This window comes from Hoplias malabaricus, chromosome 17 (genome assembly GCF_029633855.1).
Source record: "Hoplias malabaricus isolate fHopMal1 chromosome 17, fHopMal1.hap1, whole genome shotgun sequence".
Taxonomy (NCBI): Eukaryota; Metazoa; Chordata; class Actinopteri; order Characiformes; family Erythrinidae; genus Hoplias; species Hoplias malabaricus.
Genome location: NC_089816.1, coordinates 24,660,621 through 24,683,238, shown reverse-complemented (window position 1 = coordinate 24,683,238; position 22,618 = coordinate 24,660,621). Strand labels below are relative to the sequence as shown.

Sequence of the window (22,618 nt, the reverse complement as noted above, 5' to 3'; positions counted from 1 at the left end):
GAAGAAAGTTGGACGCTCTGATCCATCAGAGTGACCTACAAAGTGGTTGGCATGAAGCATGGCCTTTAACCTTTCCACCTGATCGTGGGAGGTGGGATCAATACACACAATGTTACAGACCCAAAGGACCCAACCCATATAGAATAGAAGACATAGATTAGGCTTCAATCTTGTCGAGTGTTGGATCACTAAATCCTAACAACCACCTGTGTGCATTCACTGGTATTTGATCAGGTTAATCATTTCTAGCATGGGTATATCCACTGGAGTGAATCAATCCCAGCTTGGGTTGTGTTCATCTGTTAACAGAGAAGGTTCTTGCTGTAGATTTTTTTTTAGCATTTTTGATTATGATTTTCATATGCTATGTATATGTGACAAATAGAGTAATGAGTAGTAAGCATTGAGTAACTTCAAATGAGTATTTAAAAGCAAGAAAAACTGAGCAACTATATAAACATGCATGCTCTGCTATAAATAATAAACAGACATAAACAAGTAGGAAAGCAGTGCAAACAAACAAAACCACACATGTCCAAGATTGATGGGTGTTGGCAGCTACTTTGAATGTGTTCCACATGGAACTGGTGAGACAAGACTCTTTCCCAGGTGGATTCTGGCCTGCAGAAAAGAGAAGAAGCTTCTTTCCTTCAAAACGAGGCCAGCATTCGCCCTCCACACAGAATTAAAAAAAAAAATTAAATCATTCTACAGAAAACTCACGCCAGCCCTGGTTTATTTTTCTAGAGAGCTAATCCGTGACAAGAGATTTCAGAATCCATATTTATCCTCAATAACGCTGATGTCGGCAGCTGAAAAGTGGAGCAGACTATTGACCACTGGGCATGTTACAGCTACATAGAGAGGGCCACGGTGTCTGTGGCTACAAGATTAGCAATTAGCACAGAGACGAGAGGGGAGAATTTCGACAGACACTCTTTTAAATTTTGTAATTAAAAGGAAACAATAAATGAGCCCTTTGCCCAGTCTCAGGTGCTAATCGGTTGCATTCTGCCCATATGTACTGTCAAAACTGGAGCATAAGCCTAAATGAGCAGTTTATTGGCCTTGTGAATGGAAAATGGGGATTATACATTTGGAGAAGAATCATACAAAACTGAAGGGAATTGAAGGAAATTTGTGAAATTATGGCTGATTACATATTTCGGTCAATTTAATACAATTTCAGCAATCAATTTTGCTTTCAGTCTCTGTGGTGTTAATGGATAATATGTTTTTGCTTTGCCCTCTGGGAATGTTTTGCACTAGATTTCTGCAACATTGTTGTGAAGATCTGATTGCATTAAGCCAGGAGTAAAATCTGGATCCAAAACACATTCCACAAGGTACTGAATCCTGCTCCATTTCTCCATAAAAGACAGCTCCACTGCTCCCCAGAGCAATGCTCAGGGGGTTTATACTTCTCTAGGAGATTCTTGGCACTGAGTTCATGGATAATGTGTGGTTGTTTCAGTCAGTATGTTTCTACAGAGACACAAGCTGTAGTTGTACAAAACCGAAAGCCTCTGTGTCAGCAGTAGGTGTCTCTTTAAGTATTTAGATTTACTAGTATATACTTTTAGAGATTGTACAAGTTAGGGATTTCTAGTAAATTGACAAGAGAGTGTATTTGTGTAGCTATTAAAGCCATCATCTGGCAGGAGTGTGTATAAACGTATACTGTTTTTGTTTGCATATCTGTAAGTGAGAGATTGCAATCACAATAGTTAAGCTGGAGATTTGTATGGATTATGTACAGTAGATAATGACAGAGATAAAAGCCTTGTTATTATATCCCATTAAAATGACTCTGTTTGCCAGCTCACAGTATGAAACACACACAGAATGGCTCTATGAAGATGTGATTCATCTGAAAGCATTATAGTCTCCATAAAACACCTTCATTTAAAAGGCCTGAGACGCATTTAATAAACGACTCTAGATCACAGCCAAACAGCCTGCTGTAGCATTAGTGAATATTTCATGCGAGATGCAGAATAAAAGTCATACAGCAGCAGCCATATGCACATTAAAGTTCCAAACTAACTGAATATTAAAGACCTCAGCTTGCCTTCTAGTGTCATCATCTATTATACCTCCACACTATAAAGCTCGTTTGCATGAAAATGAACTGATTTCCTTCTAGCTGTCTAGTTTTATTATTAAATGCCTTTTTTGATTACTGTTAAATCAGAACAAAATACAGCTATATTTTCATGTATGTAGTCTTTAAAACATATATAACACACATAAACCTCCAGACATTCAGCAACAGAACTGTTCCTGTTTGAGCATCTGTTAAAAAGAAAAGAAAATGAGGCAAACCTTAATAATTATAACAGATTTCTTAGAGGAGTTGCAGTTCAAAGTGTGTTACATTTCAGCAACTAGATAAAGTACATACTACAGAGAAGGTCATATAAATAAAAGGATTAAACAAATTAGACAAGGATTAACCCTCTGGGGTCTCAATTTTTGAATATCTTCTTAAATTCATCTTAAAAAGAACTTGATTCCCATATGTTTAATATCAGAAAGTTCAGAAAGGTCTCAGCTCTCTCTGAAATGTGGCCCTGATTGAACTATAGCACTGTGAAAAGAGATAATCTGGCCCTAAAGCTGAAAAGTTGAAGATGGATTTTAGAAATTCCTCATATAACGCGTGAGTGACCATTGAGTGACCATTGGTCAAATTCACAAAAAATTTCAAAATGGACAGACACACAAATCCAAAAATTACACGCAGCGAGTGGCAGAATAATCATCTGACATGACTCTCAAACCCTCTTCATAGCCTCATAACTCCAGGTCTGTTAAAGATATAATCCAGCAATAGGATAGAATCAAAAGAGCACGCACAACAGTTTCAGGAACTGTTTGAACCATATTTCTGCAACATTATCTCCAAGGTATTAATTCAAAAATCTAATAAACACTGAATTTGATGTGTGGGTGCATTCACAGTCCCTACAGTGTTAAATGCAAGTAAAATAATAAAACTATTAAAAGACAATATTTACAGAAATTGATAAAATAAATAAACAACTAATTACGTAAAATCATTATAAGCCAAAATAAAAAATAAGTTGCGGTTTAAAGTTGTCCGCTGAGCCTGAGTCTCTAATGATTTTTGGTACAGTGTTCCACTCTTTAGGTGCACAGACTTTGTGAATATTTAAAGGACTTGCTGTGGCAGAGTTAAAAGCTCATGAAGGGACATAAAATGACAGAAGCAGTGATGTAAGAGCATGCTAAACTGTTAAGAGCTTTGTATACAAATAGAAGGGCGTTAAAGACAGTTCTAAAAGAACAGAGAGTCTGTGCAATGTGGTTAGAAATGGAGTAATGCGCTCTCTCTTCCTTGCTTCCATTAAAAATCTAGCAGCAGTATTTTAAATTTACTGTAGCTTCTCAGTTGAGTTTTTTGGAAGACCAGTAAAACAGAGCATTACAATAATCCAGTCTACTTAAAATAAAAAACAATTGCATACCTCTGGGTGTTCTGAATCCCTCCCTCTCTCCTAAAACACTCAGTTGATTAGCTGTGTAACACTTTCCAGATATGTTGGTGTGTGTGACTGGAAGCGTTGCAGTGTGTGTTCCTGCCTTGCCAATTATTCTGGGTAGACTCAAGACCCATCAAGACCCTGATTAGGATGAAATGGTTATGAAAAAAGAATGAGTTTAGAAAAGTTGCTAGGGTGCATAGGGCATTCACCTCATTTGTCTCGACAAAAACGTGTAACACTATATCATCCACACAGCTATGAAAATGAATATTGTGTCCTTGCTGTGATATGATTCAGCAAAAGCAAAAACATAAGGGGACCAAGACAACTTCCTAGGGCAAAACCACCAGATATGTCATATTTCTTTTATATGTGATTGTTGAGACTGAAATATAATTGTGTCTCTGGCATTTATGTTCCAAACCAGTTAAGGCAATGTTCAGAGAGGCATTCAGTTTTCTAAGCTACGAATTTGAAACAGTTAACTTAAAGTCAAGTTTGTCATAATTCATAAAATGTGTAAAATAAAAGATAAATATTTTTGAGGAAAACAAAAACCGTGTATTTTTTTTATTATTGTTTGAAGAACCGGTTTTTCCAGCAAGACTCCACTAAGACTACAATAAAGCTCAGAGATAGAAACAAGAGTCTAAGGTTGTTTTAATCACATTGATGCAGTTATTGGTGATATAATGAATATAGTGTCCAAAGACAGTTTGAATACAAACTTGCAGAAGTATTCAAAAAAATTGCAAATACCAAAAATGCTACATTAAATGAACTCCTCAATATATCAATATATGTGCATGTGTTTGTTTGTCCACAATATATACAGTGTTACATCATATTACACCATTTGAGAAAACCAAGTTCCCTTTACCACTGTACAAACATTTCATGATAAACAGACCAATACTTAAACCAATAAGTGAAATTTATAATAATTTAGGATCTATATTTCTTTCTCCTTAAAAGGTAACATTCCAGCGACACAAGATGGTGTTACAACTGTGACAGATGCATAATCTTTCCCACAAATTTCAACTATGGTTCTGTTGTGTTCACAGATGGAGAAGGAGAAAACCCAGCAAGGACAAACTTGCTTCCTGTAATTGTTTCCAAAACAATGCAATGCGCATAATTGCGAGTGACACTTCCAGAAAAAGAAAATCCTAAAAAGCCGAGAAAATCTCCTGCCATCTGTGAACTGGAAGACAGTCAGTGGGCTGAACTTGTCGAGGCGTAGCAGAAATCACACTATTTAACAAGCGCCCATTTTAGGGCCATCAGAAACTAATCCAAATGTAAGCTGATCAATGGCATTGTGTAGAGTAGCAGGCTCTGACCTTTCTATCACAATGCCTTCCTAAAGAAACACAACAAAATGAAAAAAACAGTAGAGATATAAACTTGGTTATCTTGCTTCATCTCTGGCTGAATCGGAATTAAAATATTTTCACAGAGTATGTACAAATTTAATGAATTTGTCTGGTTGAATACACAAACGTATTGGATTTACAATACTGAAGAAAAACAGAGAATGGAATATTGAAAGCTATTTTATGAGTCAGTACAAATCTTCAGCTAACACAATGGCACGTGACAACAATTTACAATATTCAAGAAAAATAAATAGAACGTTTTAAATGAGTAAAAAGAGACAAATAACATAAATAATATATGTTAGTGATAGAGATGGTTAAATATGTGACATATGAGCAGCATAAACCATGGAGCTTGTGATTGGTGTAGCAGTCTAAGCAATGGCCCTATCACCAGAAGATTTTGAGTTGGATCCTCAATGATATCTCAGCCATGAAACCCAGACTGCACAATTAGCCTTGTTCTCTGGGTGGGTAGGATGCCCATCTACCCCTCCCTCCATCTCTCTGCTCATGGTGCTAGGGCATTTGCCAGGTGATATGACAGACCTGGGCTGTTTGCTCTCTGCTCTGGCATGGCTTTATCAGAGCTTATCAGAATTTTAAAAAGAAGCATTGGGTTGGCCTCACGTCTCATAAAAAGCACGTTTGTGCCCATCCTCTGGAGGAACAGAGTGATGTTTGTAGGCAATGTATAATATAGCTCATAATTGAAAGCCATGAACATATACTGTACATTATGTGCAGATGTTATATAGATACTACAGATGTAATAACATTTCCATTAACACATATCCATTTCACATGTTTAACTATCAGTTTTGGATCTTTAATTCCATGCTGATGATTTACTAACTATCACTGAAACACTGTTAATATAGGAACCATTAACAAATATTTGCACTATATTACAGCGCTACTTTGTGCTCTAACGCTATTATTATTATCTATTCAGGGTTTAATTCTGATGCAACAGGGACGTCTGTAAATGAAATCTGAAAGAACTGCAGTCATTTATATTATACAGCATAAGCCAATATTACAAAGGCGATTAACATACAAAGCACAGCGCAACCAGGAAGCATTAGCATTACCTTATTTACACCCACTGGCAACCATATGTAGTGTAGTGTAGCCTGCTTTAATTCTCTCTTGAAGATGTTATCCTTTCTAGAAATATATTTAAATATATTTGCATAGCAATTTTCAATTTTTGTGGATTGGCATCTCATTCACTAAGTAACTCACTTGTCCATTGATTAATTACAAAAACCTAGCTTCTACCTCAGGGTCACTAATTACACTCAAACCACTGAGAATCACCACTCTGTTATCAGCCTAAAATTCCTCATCTTCTAGTAAACTTTGTCAGAGGTAGGAAACCTTTTTTGACATTGACAGTTCCACTGTGACCAATATCACAGTTTGTGCCTCAATCAGGGGGAAAAAATGCTAATGATCCAGACTGTGACAGTGATGGTTCTGATGAGTAGATGACAGGCAATTTCAAGCATCTGCCTTCGAGCTAAAGGGACTTTTATTACTAATGCTACACTTCACTTCCTCAAGCAAGATGATTCGAAAAGAACAGAGCATTGTGTAGCTTTAAAAAATTCATCTGCAGAAGTCAACAGTGGTCAACAGTGCTATAAATAGTGATGAAACACTTCCAAAACAACCCAATGACAAAGTGAAGTGATTCAGAAGATGCTAAATGTGCAAATGGAGTCATCAGTTTCCAAATGAAGTGGATGACATTGAAGCCAGTGAAGCATTTTCTCACATCTGATAAGCATGACATCAGTCCTTCATTCTGTCCTCAAAGACATGAAGGTTGAGGTCATGTTTAATACTCTGAGTCAGTCAGAATGAGCTTGTAACATTTTATGTTGCAACATTTTTTTTTTTTTTATTTATGTATCTAACTTTTTTGGCAAGTCGAAAATCAGATTTTACTTCCCATGTTGTATCTACAGGCTAGAATGTGCAATACACAAAGTATACACAAAGCTCAGAGCTCATAAAAAATGTAAACTGGTGTCTCATATCTTATTTTGCAGATAAGGTAATAACCAATGTCATTTCAATATGCTGGTGATTTTCTAGTATCTATGATTTCAATGTTAAAGAAGACTGTGCAATGTTCAGAGCTGGATAACTGCTTATAGCTACTTTGTGTATGATGCTATGTGGGGTGCTTGGCTTCCTACTTACTTAAGGCAAGCTTCTTCCAATCCTTAAATCCACATAACATTCCTTCCCACATATACCTCCAAAATGCTGACAGTATCAGCACTAAAGCAGGTCTACATCTCATAGCAGTGAGGAAGTGCCTATTTCAGCTGTTACTGGGTGTTTGAGCTTGTGTTGGTGGCTCAGGAGGGAGTGACACTTCACAAATAGAATGTCTTACAGTTTTGTTATGAGCAAAACTGGGATTTTAATGAGCTAATTTTCAATATGTAACATATTCATCCATTTTATTTTTGTTTGTGATGCGACCATGGGGAATACAACAGTATTTTTGAGCAACGTTTTTGCTGATAAAGCCTAGCCCCCCTGTGTCCAGTGATACAACTATCTCTGGTACAGGGCATTAAGAACACCCCTTAATCTTCCTAACCATTTGTTTTTAAACATAGTAATATGAATCTGTAATGTAATCTCAAAGGTTAAAATTTATTTTGTAGTCAGATAACACTGGTAAATATTCACACAGAACGCAGCGTATAAACTTCATATTTTGAAGGAAACATCTAGATCAGCAGACCATTTTATTTGATACTGTAGTCATGCCTTTTTTCTTAATACAGATTGTCCAGTTCTATTTCAGCTGTGACTGAACTGACCGAACTAATTGACCCACGAAATATAGTGAGGCCCTGCAACATTGTCAAAAAGCCAATGTGATTAGACCAAGGACTTAGAGTGCTTCTTAGCCTTGCAGGAAAAACTAAAAATCTCTGCTGAATGTAAACGCTACACTGATAACCTGACCACCATTCGTCCTTGGAGGAGGAAATGACAAAGCAGGTGTCTGGACATCGCAGCACACTTTGTGAAAAAAAATCACCGTTTGATGTGCAACCGACCCCAGCGTCTGAGTTCAGGAAAGGCTCCAGGGGCAACTCGGTTTGTTGGAGGAAATGACAATAGTGTGGAGGTTGTGGTCAGCAACATGGAGAAAGTCAACCCTGAGGTTGAAGCAGAGCAATTCAACAGAGCAATGGAGCCAGTCCTTTTGCATGAAAAATTCAAACACAATTGGTTTCAGTCCAAGAAACAGTGGCGTAGATGACCTTTAGAATATAGAGACATTACTATATGTCTTGCTGTACTGTCGATTTATGGAACATGTACTAGGACTGTCAAATGTAAAATCATTCATCAAGATTAATCTTATTCTTTTATATTGTTCATTATAGCTAATCAAATCTGTCATAATTGCATAATTGTTCAAATTTAGGAATGACCCAAAGGAATTACCCTTGTCAGTGAAGTGTGTTATAACTCTATGAACTGATATAAGATATTTTATCTTTGTCAGTACTAATAATTGTGACAATTACATCATACTGAACATATAGTTACACACATATGTGTGTGTGTGTGTGTGGACAGCAGACATGTAAAGAATAACACTGTAGGAGTATACAAGCATCCGCGACCCTGAAATGGATTAAGCCGCAAATATGATCATGATGATGGTGATGATGAGTATACAAGTCCCAACTTCCTATCAAATTTAAAAAAAAGGTTATCTGATAATGCTTCTGCTTACAACACAAATGTGGAAGATATGGAAGGTTTAGAATCCACACTTTCAACACAATTTCTCTGCTTGTTTTCAACAGAGAATAACAAATCAATTTTCCCAATGGCAATAACTGCAACTTCTAAGGGTTAAATTGTGCCTTGGTCAACAGCTGGTGCTATCACAGCTCCCTCCAAGAGATAAACATCTCCTTTACTTTCAAAGGCGAGTGGCCCTGAGTCTCCTGCAGTGCTATAGGGGTAAACATCAAGGGCACTGGAGAAGGTCAGCTTTAACATCACAGATAACTGAAAAGGGAAGATTTGACAGTGTTAGACACTGACCATATGTCACATGATAAACAGAAATACAGAGGTGTGGAAAATACTTTAAACACAGTGTCTTAAAGTCTCTCTCTCTCTCTTTCTCTCTGTATATATCTTCCACATTTGTATCAGTTGTAAAAAGCTCTTTACAAATAAATCTATATATATATATATATATATATATATACATTAATTGTTATTAAATATAGACACTTTCAAAGTTTTGTTTTCATATAAAAGATTTTGTCATTGATATATGAGAAATTGATGGGTAATAATAATCCACTTCATCAAATAAACACGTTCTCAGAGGGACCGTTTTTGTGCTGAGCACTAGAAATAATCTGTTTGTGCATTTCAAAGCTGTTTGTCTCATGGACACAGATGATTGGTATTCAAATTCTGTTTTCTTTAAAAACCACAAATATTTGCAGAGAATAAAAGCTGAACCTGTTTAATCGGGTCACTAGTAATGCATAAAATGAGAGACATATTTTGGGCAACAATGAGTGCTGTGTGTGATCTGCAATTTGTGTTGAATGACTTTGTGTATTTTTAGATGCATACAGAATTATAAACAGATCTGTAAATGACTCTAACTTTCTTCATGAAGTTGTAATGACATTACTAAACTTACTTAATGATCTAAAGGGACAAAGGGACCAACATGGATGAAGGTATGTTAAAATAAAAATCACATTGGAGTGATAATAAAATAAACAATCATCATCCAAATCATTGCTTTCTTTATGACACCATTCGAAGTGTCAGCATTGAGGTTTATGTTATGGTAATACTGACAAAGTGTTTCATATTTCAAAAACAAAGTGATCATGTATTAGAGTAGAATATGTAAGAAAAAAGTCATATCAATACAAATCATATTTCCAGAAAAATTGGGACATTTTGTGAATTGATACAAACAAGAATCTATCATTAGTTCATTGTCTTGAATGTGTTACGTAATAGACAAATGTGCAGAGAAAAACTGTAATGTATGTTCTGATCTTGATTGTTTTTGGTAAATATAAACAAAAGTATAATACATTGCCTGCAGCACAATCAAAAAATATGGGTAGGTCTAAAATAAAAAAGTGAAAATCTATAGAATATTCAAGTTGCAAGTTTTGAAAATAAATACTAAGCAGGTGATACAACAAGGCAATACAACTATGCAAGTAACATCCGATCATGGCTCTTTGCAATTAAAAAAGGGTCATGACGCATCACTCTGTGCTAAAACTAAAATTATTGAACCTTTAGTCTATGCAGCACAACGCTGGACACCTGTTTCTGACGACTGAGCCTTCAGACAACACACTGAGTTAGAATCTGTTATGTTATTGTGAAAAAAATACTGTCACACTGACTTGTGAGTGCACATTTTCTGTATTCTGTGGGCCCAAGCTCACCTCAGATGGTCTGAAAGGGAGTGGAATCTTGCTGTGGTCAGATAATTCCATGTTTCAACTGGTGTATGGTGCAATCACATCATCTAGGTGATGTTGCACATTAGGGAGCTTGCTGAGGAGACTTACTAATGTGCCAAAAAATGTTAAATGGTTTGGGTGCCTATAAAAGCACAGCATGAGTGTAAGTGCGAATAAAAGGTTTATTAAAAAATCATGGATTTGGATGTTGGAAATCTTTTCTTTCTACTTTAGACGTCTAAATAAATCTCAAGAAAATGGAGAAATCACAGGTTCATATTTCTATTGCATTTTTACAAATATTATCAGGAATGGGGTTTGTATATAGTTACAAAAAATTTTATTACACTAAAGTTTCATTTAAACAATTATTGACAGTTGGAATAAATTGTCTGCAAATACCTTGAGGTGTCCCACTGCAAAATTTAAATATGTAAATCTGCATTGTATGAAGTGTTAAGGGACCAAAAGAAATGAGTTTGACAAGACATTCTAAAGTTTAAACTGTATGCATGTGTGTGTGTGTGTGTGGTTCTCTTAAGTGTGAACTGTGGCTACTGGACACTCTGTCTGTACTCTCTTAGAGACCATCCATAATGAGTCTGCATCAAACGTTTACCTCATCAGCGTTTCTGTTTGAAGTTCTGCATTCCATGCACAGAGGACAAGAAAAAAGAGAAAAACCTTCACTCACACACATTGACGCTGGCTGAGGAGTGTTAGAAGAGACTGATTGGATTTGCGAGAGGCGCGCAGATGGCTGTTCACCCCTGACCATAGCGAGCACGACTGCACGTTCGTGAGAGTGCATACACGAGTACGAAAGCAGCATCCATCGCCATCAATCCAGTAAATATTTTGGTGTCATAAACCAAGGCGGGCCACAAATCACAGCCATGACAGATGGCTGGTTAAGCACCCCTGCTGAAGAGTTTGTGAGGGTCTGGTCTGTCTGACTCACACCCACACACACACACACACACACACACACAGACCTGTCTGTGCCTGCCGCTCTGGGACTATAAACACTGTGATCAGGATCATTAATAAGCTGCTCTGATTAAAATGTAATTCCATTCCCTAATAATCCTCAGGACAAAGAATAAAAAAAGAAACCCTCCTCTGGCTGTTAAGGCAAGATGCCCCCCACCAGATACCCCCCCAACACACACACACACACCTCTACATTATACTCGCAAAGACACCAAAGACTTTCTCCAGAAGACTCCAGAAAGAATTCCAGATTAGGAAGACTGTTGCTCAGTGAAAATCCTTGGCCTGAAATTAAATTCAAACTGCTCCCTTCACGATTCCTTTTCACACTGTGAAACAGCCATTATAATGACATACAGTGGAATAGATCTATAAGATAATTAGCATTACATTAAATACGGTTTGGTGATCCAAAGACTATAAAGCTGTTAATTAGTTATTTCATCTCATGTGAACTGCAATGGACAAAAAAGAAACAAAAGGTTATTCATATAGCTAATTAGCATTCTGCAAACTGCAGGTATAAATCTTCAAATACACAATTAGATTGGCTTAACGTAATCTAAATTTACAAAAGCACAAACATGACTGATTTTCCTGAAACCTGAAGCTATTTTGTCCGATGACTGAAACATGTAGTGTGTAACTTCCATTCTATTTATTCATTCATTAATTGTTTGTAACCCTTATCCAGCAAGGCAGGAATACACCCTGGAGGGGGCGCCAGTCCTTCACAGGGTGGCAAACACTCACACATTCACTCACTTTTGAGTCGCCAATCCACCTACCAAAGTGTGTTTTTGGACACTGGGAGGAAACCAGAGCATCCGGAGGAAACCCACGCGGACATAGAGAGAACACACCAAACTCCTAACAGACAGTCACCGGAGCGGGACTGGAACACACAACCTTCAGGTCTGTGGAGCTGTGTGACTGGATCTGTGTGACCCCTCCTGGTTCTATTCATTTATGCAAATATATATATACAGTGTGCATATACAGTGTTTTTATTTTATTTTTTTTTTCCAAAAGGCAAAGAGTAATGAGTAGAAGGTTTCCTCCATCGCTGCAGGCTATTATTTCAATAATTCAATTAAACATCACTGGCACAGACTGGTGACATGGTTTCAAAAATACATAAGCCAGTCTATTTGAGGACACTTAAAATTAATTTGAGACAAGTGTGTGAAAATGTAGACATGCAGTTGTACTAATGTTAATTGAAATGTGCTAATTTAAGCTCTGTTACTTGTTAGAGACATACTATCAACATGTCTTGGCTGATCAATTACATTCAGTGTAAGAGGAGAAACTGTGGAAATAAGATTTTCTTTTTTTCACCAAACAATTCCTTTAAGTAGAAAGTACACAGACTCTATATAACTCTGTGTGAGGGTCATTTATCCACTAGTAATAGCGACGTGCACCGGACAAAAGCAGGGGGCAGCTAGGTGTCCAGGCTATTTTCTGCCCAAACGAAGAGCTCGTCCAACTTTTGTTCACATTGATGACTTTTGTCACAGAGCGTACCTGGCCAGACATTGGAAGCCTCCAGCATTCCTTCCAAGAATACAAATTAGCGCAAGTTCCTCAAAGGGACAAAAAGTAACCTAAAACTTTAAGACATAAAATGAACTTGGCAGGTACTATGCTGCTGAAGAATGAAGGATCACACACACACACACACACACACACACACACACCAGCAATGAATTCCTCGAGGGAAAGGCTTCAAGGCCAGGCAGCTCTTTATTTTCTAATTTTCTAAATTTATATTCAATCATCATTTGGTCATTAAAACAGCCTTTAAAAAGCCTTTCAGCTTTGCCTTTCATCTAATCTGACAATTTGAAGCAGCAAAGGTTCCCCAGACTTGTTCCTTTTAGAAGCTGGGGATGTAATTATGGACTGATTTGTCATGCTGTAATTGGTTTGTAATCTAGCGAAATGCTAAATAAAGTGAGGCTATATATAAAATTACACTCCGTTTAGGTTAAATACAAAGGCAACCACATCCTACATTTAAATGCAAGTAGCAGACACACAGAAATACACTGATGTTTTAGAGATTTTTTTCATTCTTAGTAGAAACGTCTCCCCTTCATGCTTTTAAACACTTGACGAGCACTTGTTCAAAGCAGCTGGAACCAGCGGGATTCGCGGACTCCCACAAACAGCAGCTGCAAAACCATCTTCAATCTGCACTCATTTCTGATGGCACATCATCCAAAATTCATAGCAAAAATGCATTATTTAGAGGCTGGTAAAATAAGTTCATATATATATATATACGGAATCACTGTAATGCAGAACCTCAAACATTATATAGCACAAAAGTTTCCCAAGAACTAGAGTTGTTGGAAAACTCTCTAAATTCATCTATTCTATAGTACACTATACAGTCCAATGAGCAGACATTCCCCAGTGAAGCAACAGACATCTATGGTCTAAGAGAACATAACTGTCATCTCTCTCTTTCCCTCAGGATAGATAGGATGGCCTTCTATCTCCACCCCTATCACTCAGTGCAATGCTAGCCAAAGCTGGAGCCTGTAAGCAGAAGTTACCAAAATTGGTAGCTATTTGTCTTCTAAGAGGAGCAGAGAAAGTATGCACTAACTCCCACCCTCCAGTTAGCACTTTGAAAAAGAAGGAGACACATCTACTTGGTGAAATGGGTACCAAATTAGAAAATGAGGTAAAATTAATTGTACAATTTACCAAGAATTGTGATTAAAATGTAGCCAAGGATCACTCTAGCTAGTATGTATAACTAATCCCAGCCCATCCTTAAAACTCCAGTGAACCACTTTGTTTCTTTATGATGAAAATCCATGTACATAACAATTTAGGCCAGCTGTGCCCATGGGGAGACATGCTGTACTAAAGGACAACCTTTACATCTTCACTTTAAAAGAAAAGGAATAAATAAAAAACAAATGCACTGCTCACTCTCGCCCTCTCATCACTATTAACCAATGACAAAATATTACATCAGCTGACCCCAAACATTCCCCCAGGGAAGGAGTCAACCAGGTGGAATTTCAGAATATGAACATAGCCATTAAGTCTATGTAAGATGAGATTTGTTTTCGCAATTGGATCAGGAGATGAGGAAAACATAGGATGGTGGGGGGCATATCTTACCCTTTGGTGCAGCCTCTAACTGACTCCTCTCTGTTTGCAGAGCAAAAGCAGGGTCTCTTTAATTTAAAGGCTCTGTAAGGTCTGTGTAATAATAGTGTCTCAGCAGGGAACGGTTCATCAAACACGATCCCATCTACATGTGTACATAAATCTTCAGCTAAAGAGAGAACAGGCCAGCATAACCATCTCTCTCTCTCTCTCTCTCTCTCTCTCTCTCTCTCTCTCTCTCTCTCTCTCTCTGTATATACCAATCAGCCATAATATTATGACCACCTCCTTGGTTCTACACTCCCGGTCCATTCTTCTCAGCGTCACTGACCTTACTGGAGCACTTTGTCGTTCTACGATTACAAACTGTTGTTCATCTAATGCTAGGCCCCCACAGGACCACCACAAAGCAGATATTATTTGGGTGCTGGATCATTCTCAGACCTGCAGTAACAATGTCTTGTTGGTGGTGTGTTACTGTGTGTTGTACTGGTATGAGTGACTCAGACACAATAGTGCTGCTGGAGTTTTTATGTCCCTCAATGTCACTGCAGGACTGAGAACAGTCCACCAGCCAAACAGCCTCAACAGCCAGGAGCAACTAGTGACTACTAATGAAGGACTAATGAAGAATTGATGATAAACAGGTATGTGTGTCTAGTAGAGCAGAGAGTGAGTGCTCTGTGTTTATAAACTGTTAAAAACTGCTGTGTCTGATCCACGTTTACCAAAGCAACACACACTAACACACCACCATCTCATCAGGGCCAGTGCAGTGCTGATAAAGATCCACTATCCAAATCATACCTGCTCTGTGATGGTCCTGTTGGGTTCCTGACCATTGAAAAGCAGAGTGAAAGTGGCAAACAAATTATGCAGAGAAACCGATATACCGCAGTCGCTAACTGTAGAATTACAAAGTGTTCCTGTATGGTCAGTGGAGCTGAGAGAATGAACAGTGAATGTATTTACAGGGGTTAACTTCAGGCTTTTAATTAGGAACACGGGTTCTGTAATTATTCTGCCCTTACTTAAAATAAAATGGAATAAAATCTTTAGAATGAGGATGATAAATGCTAACAGTTGCAGGCCATTTCATCATGTTTAAATAATTAAGGACATGGCTAAGGAAATAAATAGCTGATAATCACTGTACCTACAGAGACCGCAGACTCATGGACTGGAGTGAGATAACAAACCGTATAAACCAATACAGGCTGTTCTTCTTTGCTTTGTTTTTGTATTGTTTTTCAAGTCATTACCAAAACTCAGTATTGATAAATAATTTAATCTGATGCATATTGATGAATCTATGATAATTAACACAGAGATATAGAAAGGTTACTTTCACCCTGCTATAATATTGCAGTGGAGTGAATAGTTAATATTAACACCAATATTTCATCAAATTCAAATCACAACAAAATATACAGTGCAACATACATGTGACACTGACTGTTAATAGAGTTTTCTACGGTTAAAGGGAACGTCTATGATTGTGGGCAAGCGCAGTTCTAAGCTCTGCGTCATTTAAGGTGGTACCTGGCTAAAATTTAACATGTCTATAAGATTTTACTTACTGTTTGTATTACCACAGAAACTCATTTATAACTCGAGTTGTTTTGTTTTTTAGCGCTTACGGTAATGCAGTTAGCCATCTCTGAAGTTCAGAGACATTTCCACCTTTCCAGAGAAATTTCCAAAAAACAGTCAATATTACCCACATATTGAGCAGGAATAGAGCAATTCTCATTTTGGTTCATGCTTTTTAATGTTTGGAGTTCTCTCCCTTGTCTAAAACAACACCAGATGCCTTTTATGTCCCATGAGCATAGAGAGAAAGACAAAGACTAGCATACCAGACTGAGACAATTTGTTTTTGTTTTTTTTTACTTGTTTACAGGCACTGGGGCTTCATCAACACATTAGACCAGCGTTAAGCACAGAAACAGACTTACAATCACAAACTTTGCATTTAAGGATACTAATCATTTCTACTGCCTTTACTGCAGTAAGACTATCTATGGGAAGCTATTCCACTGAAGGATGGAACATAGATGTGAGGATTTGATTACATTCATGTACAAATGTATTAGAGATAAATATTTTAAATGTATTCTCTTTAAAAATATAAAGGGTATTCTGAATGCAGCCTATGAAATGTGAATACAGATTTAATTTGTGTATTCTGAACCCAAGCTCCCAATACTTATATTCAATATATTCCAGCCTTGATTGCAGCATACAGCTCCTTTGAGAGAATAATTAACTTTCTGTCTGCAGGGTATGGCACTTAGCTGCTGCTGGATAGAACACAATACAGTCTAAAAGTTGTAGAGTTAGTTAAGGAATGAAAGAATAGTGTGTAATGACAAAAATAACCAGTCAAAATATGACTCTTCAAAACAATGTCTTTCCTGATCATGCATTCATTCATTCATTCATTCATTCATTCATTTCCTTTAATCACTTCACCCGGATCATGATTGCAATGTTTCACTGAGCTTACAAACTCACTGGACGTGCGGCAGGTGACAACCAAGGACAGGGGAACTCTATCACTATGCATTCACTTTTCATCAAATCATCAAAGTAGGCATGTGGGAGCATACCTTATTAAAGTGTGGGGTGGAGTTTATAAACTGAACACATCCACATACAAAGTACCTTTCCTTCAAAACAGCCTATTAAATCTTAAATAGTGACCTTCAAATCTAGACTCTGAATTCTGTTCATTAATTTCCAGCACAGCATTTTGTAATCACTGCCGTTTAACTAAAATAGCAGAAGTAAAATTTAAATTTGAAATCTGAATTTGAAGACCTCTGTTCAAATTGTTCAAAGAGGCTATGATTTTAACGGTTCAAGTGGATCAAATCTTGACCTCAAAACCAAAATGACTACAATATATAGAAGTATAATTTTTTTATACTGTAGAATAACTGAACACATCAAAATTGCGAACTAAAATATCTTGGTTTGAAAACTACATATCAATGTGATACATTATTAATGTATTTTGACCCTTTAAACCATCAGTAATTGTGCTCTGAAACCCAGTTGCTTACATGCTGCATTACATTATATTAGGACACATGAATACAAGAAAGAGGATGGAAGAAAATGGAAAAAAAAAAAATCTAAAACAGAAATGCAAAAATATCAGGGACTTCATACACACACTAATGTCCACGCGACTACAGAAGCACACACACACACACATCACTAAGAACAGCATTTTCAAAGAGACTTCATAGGATGATATCATGCTTTTGAACTTCAGTGTTTTTAAAAAGCAAGTTAAAAATTAAGAAACTAAGAAACTAAGAAAAAAAAAAACATTTAAAACTGCATTATCTGTCTATGTAAGACAAGCATTAAAGCACCGGAAGAAGGAACAAACCAAGCAATTTTGGAGAGTGAATAATATATATATATATATATGAGAGAGCAAGAGAGAGAGAGGAGAATGCAAACTGATACACACACATGCACTGATATGATTCTGATATGTATCATTACCATACCATGTATCTTTGTGTATCCCTACAAATTTGAGGACCTTTGGAGAATTCTACTAAAAGCTATAACCATCGTGAGCTACGGATGTACCATAACTGATAACAAACAGCCACACATTGTTTTCCCTAGCTAAATTTCATCACACTAACGTATGTCCCCTATATGCCCTTTAGGTAAAAATCTATTTAAAACCAGTTGTCTGACACACGTGTGTTTGATGCGCAGAGACGATTTGCTGATTTCAAAGCCGTTCCCACACTCCTTCAGGCACTCGCTTTCCAACATGAACCAATTTGCACTTCAAACCGGTGAGCAGCTCTCCATGCTGCATTGTGTGTATGGTTTTGTGTGTGTATGTGTGTGTGTGTGTGTGTGTGTGTGTGTGTGTGAGAGAGAGAGAGAGAGAGAGAGAGAAAACTGTCCCACTTACACTCAGTGAAAACACTCTGGAGTGTAACCTACGTGTGTGTGTTTCAGTGCTGGCCGAAAGCTTCCCCAGGCCAACATCATCCACTAAATTAGAACATCCATATTACTGACTTCAAACGCCTACAATTCCCATAATGCCTCTGCAGCAGAATCTAGCAATGCACTAACAGGAACATTTAACCCTTACAAGTCTTCTGTTATATCACTTCACAGTTTAAATGTAATTACACATTTACAACATTAATTTGGAATGGTGAAGGCAGAATATAAAGCATAGTAAAAGCATATGTAACATTGACTCCATATGTAGTTTAGTAAAGAATCAATTAAAACATGCTTGTGACATCTCCATTCTCCATAGCCACATTTTATGTGCATTTTTACAGACTTTTTTTAACTGACCCTTATTTTTCTGTATTATGAAGTCATTTTTTATTTTTATTTAATTTCCAATGACACAAATGAACTGTAAGTGACATGAACTATATTCAGATGTAAGCTTTTGGACATCCCTGAGATGATGTATGTATTGGTAATTTCGAAGTAAAAATAAGTTAACACATTTCTGAAAAGAACAAAACAGTTATAGTTTCTGTTTAATAAGTTAAACGTTGGGAAAAAGAGACCACTGTTATTCCAAAAAACTTCAAACATCACAACAATAACTCTCCATCAAATTCATTACTTTCATTCATAACTCCTTTAAAAAAACACAAATTGGGCATAAAATGAAAGTTGAACATTATAAAGAAATTTATAATTCCTTAAAAATAAAAAATATATAAATAAAATCTTTCTCAGTGATTAACCCACGCCATATGTTTGTGTGTATGTGTGTGTGAGTGTGTGTGTGTGTATGTCTGTGAGTGTGCGTATTCTCACTCACCGCTGTCATGATCAGATTTGTTGTCCTGCTCTGTGTCCGTCAGGGTCAGGGCCGAGTTTGACTGGCTGGACATGTGGGAGTCATGTCCATGAGACTTTATACCACGTCCCCACAGTCTAATGCCACAGTCCGGAGAGATTCCCCCAACCATGTTCTGGATGTGGTCCGGTCCGGCAGACTGCACATGGTGATGGAGCCCAGTTTCAGCACAGAAACTCAGACCACGACGAGGCACCGGGCCACAGATACCAAGCTGCCGCAAGGAGAGTGTCTGACCTGGAGGAGGAGAGGGAAAAAAATAATCACACATTATTACAATGTAGAGGCATTCCATCACAAAAACACAGTCATTTCCCACGAACAGTTATTAACCAGTATGATAGCTCTCAGATACTACTAATAACAATTTTAGCAATAATATCCAAATGTTTCACTTTTTGTCATTATTTTGAATTATATTTTTCAACTGACAGTGGAACTCACTAGAAGTGTCAAAGCAGCTAGTCTGCATATGCGGGTCATACTATTTAGTTCAGCATAAGTTCTTCATATAAGTTTAAGATGTAATATTTAAAGGCTGCTTTTGCCTCGCAGTGTGCTGCTTGGTGACAATCTGTCTTCTCTTCTTTTGCAGACTTTCCTTCATCAAAAAAAAAAACAAAACAAAACACGATACCAGTTCTCATGCTACTCGAATGTAGGTCAGAATGTTCACAGCCTCACAAATAAATAAGTAAATAAATAGAAACATGATCGGCACGTTCTATATGCTCAAATGTTCCACTTATGTTTTATTATTTTGAGAAAGAACAAATATTCTTTATCTGGCCTACTGGACAACATAAATAGAACCACTGGGCAGATATTACAGATAGATATATCTGGATATAACATTACATACTTAAATGAGTGCTTAAGAGATAAATACATACACATGAATACATCCCTCATTGTTATTTCAAAGGTCTTCACTGTTAGAAAATATTAATATACCTATTATTTAAATAATCAAATACCTACCCATGCATTTGAAGCAATATATGAAAACAGCTGATATAGTTATACATTTATAGTGTTGTTGTTTTTTATTATTATTATTTGCTCTGTATTTTATTTCTGTTAATTCTTCTGACTCAATGCTTAAAGTGTAATACTTACTTAAGTATTCAACTCCAGACCTAGCGCATATCAGATGATGAATATTCCCTTTTTTCTTCCTGATCTTTTAAGAATATGTTTGAATCTGATATGGTATGCTAAGCGTTGTATGATTAAAAGCCTATATCCTGGGTTTGAATGCTAGTGAATATACTGACATTTAAATAACTGGTTTAAACCAAAGTGAAATGCCTTAAGTGTATAAAATATAGAGATTCCATGGATTGTGTGGAATTCTAAACATCCAGACATATCGTTTTTACAGCCCAAAAAAAAAAACTCTACTATAAACTTCTGCCTACATTGTGTGGAATATCCCCAGCTGTAATTCACTAATGATGAATATAGGACAAACGTTGATGATGCCACAGAGGCTCTACTAACATATTAAAACAGCTTCTGTGGCACATTTTTGTTGTAACAGAAACAATATATTGTTTATTAATTATTACACCCCATACTTTAAAAAAAAATCCCAAACATGGAGGCTCATTAAACCCTCCCCCCTCCTCCCCCCACCCAGTAAGAAACGGCCCAGGGCTGTGGAGTGCACTGTAAAACGCAATTAACCAACTGAGAGTGATTTTTAATGAAATTAATTTTGAATGAGTTGTAACTACAGCACAGGTCCCTGGAAACAGCTCTAATAACTGCCTTATCATGATCATGCATCAAATATTTATAAAATGGTTTCAGGAATTTGCGAATAATCAGCAGAAGAGGGCCACATGTGCTGGGGGCTACCGCAAAGAACAGATTCAAAATGAGGCCATCCAACAAAGACAAGTACATACATGGACTTTTTTATAGCGCTATACCCAGCAATAATTAACTTTCAAACTCATATACTCCATTTTTAAAGATGTTTCAGTTAAAATTGCCAAACACCTTTAGATTTTAAGAACAATTATAAGTGCTACTAGCCATTTTCTCGTCATATCCATTTCATTGTATGTTTGTTTACAATGTTTTAATATTGCACTCTTATTTAAGAAACATCTGACATATGCTTTGCTTATTTTAAATATTTTGTACTATATATTTATTCATATCTACTCATTTTCTTAGTGATTATGAGAAATGATTACTTCTGTACAGTTTGTTATAAAATCAATAGAATTTTATATTTAGTCACTATATTTCCTGCAGTTTTCAAAAGTCCACATTTGTTGAGAATTTAGACTTTTCTACAGATTTATAAAGAAAGTATGATTATTTCTGGTCATTTTATTATTCAAATACTATATATATATATATATATATTCTGTTTTTACAGCCTCCTTTTCTGTTTTATCAAAACCAGAGTAAAGGACAAAAAAAGGAAACTGCAAAATACATAAGAAAATATGTCTCAATGTAAATTAATTAAATTATTTATTCGGCATATTTATATTCAGTCACATACAGCATAGTCTCAATACTGTATATGGACTTAGTTATTTCTGAATAAAATGCAATTACAGTGACGTTTTTTTAGTTTGTATGTTTGATTTTCGAGTGCCGTGTCCTTGAGTTATTAGTGGAAACACATACTTGCCTAAAGCTAGTACACAGACACAGGTATATGATAGTAGAGTTAAATAAATATCACTCCCCTTTAGCACAACAGCCGGTTTTCTGTCTGCAGTTTGTTTGAATATTAAAATTCACATCACTCCTCTGCAATATAAAAATAGTTTAATGTTTCAGAAAGCAAGCCTCCATCCATTGTAGAGGGATGTGTGCAGAGTTCTGTTTTTCAATATCTGATGCTACTTAGCAATATCTTAACAAGTGCATCATTTCAAGTGTGTCATTAAACAGCAAATCACACTGACTGATATTGTTTTTGATAATGCCGTAAAAATGGTTGATTTCCCCATGTCATTAACTATGAATTAAGAATTATTCAACAACAAATCTGAAATAATTTGTAAGTAAATGTGATACGGTGCAACCGAATTGTGGAGTGATATGCCGATCCATTGCTGTGAGTAGAATACTTTGCGTCTCCAAACCAGTAAGCTGTTGAGCTGGTAGATGCAAGCAGCTGCTTAAAATAACAGCAGTTTACACTGCAAGTGATTTAACTCAGCTGGAAACATACACCAATGC

General features: G+C 36.6%; 1 protein-coding gene across 1 annotated transcript in view; it reads right to left on the bottom strand.

Moving 5' to 3' along the window:
- The window catches only part of si:dkey-237h12.3 (teneurin-3), a 164,148-nt gene that overhangs the window by 107,450 nt on the left and 34,080 nt on the right, over positions 1–22,618 (bottom strand). Inside the window, exon 3 of the mRNA XM_066648563.1 lies at positions 19,367–19,642. Within this exon, the coding sequence (XP_066504660.1) occupies positions 19,367–19,642 (276 nt within the window). The remainder of the gene's footprint in view (positions 1–19,366; positions 19,643–22,618) is intronic.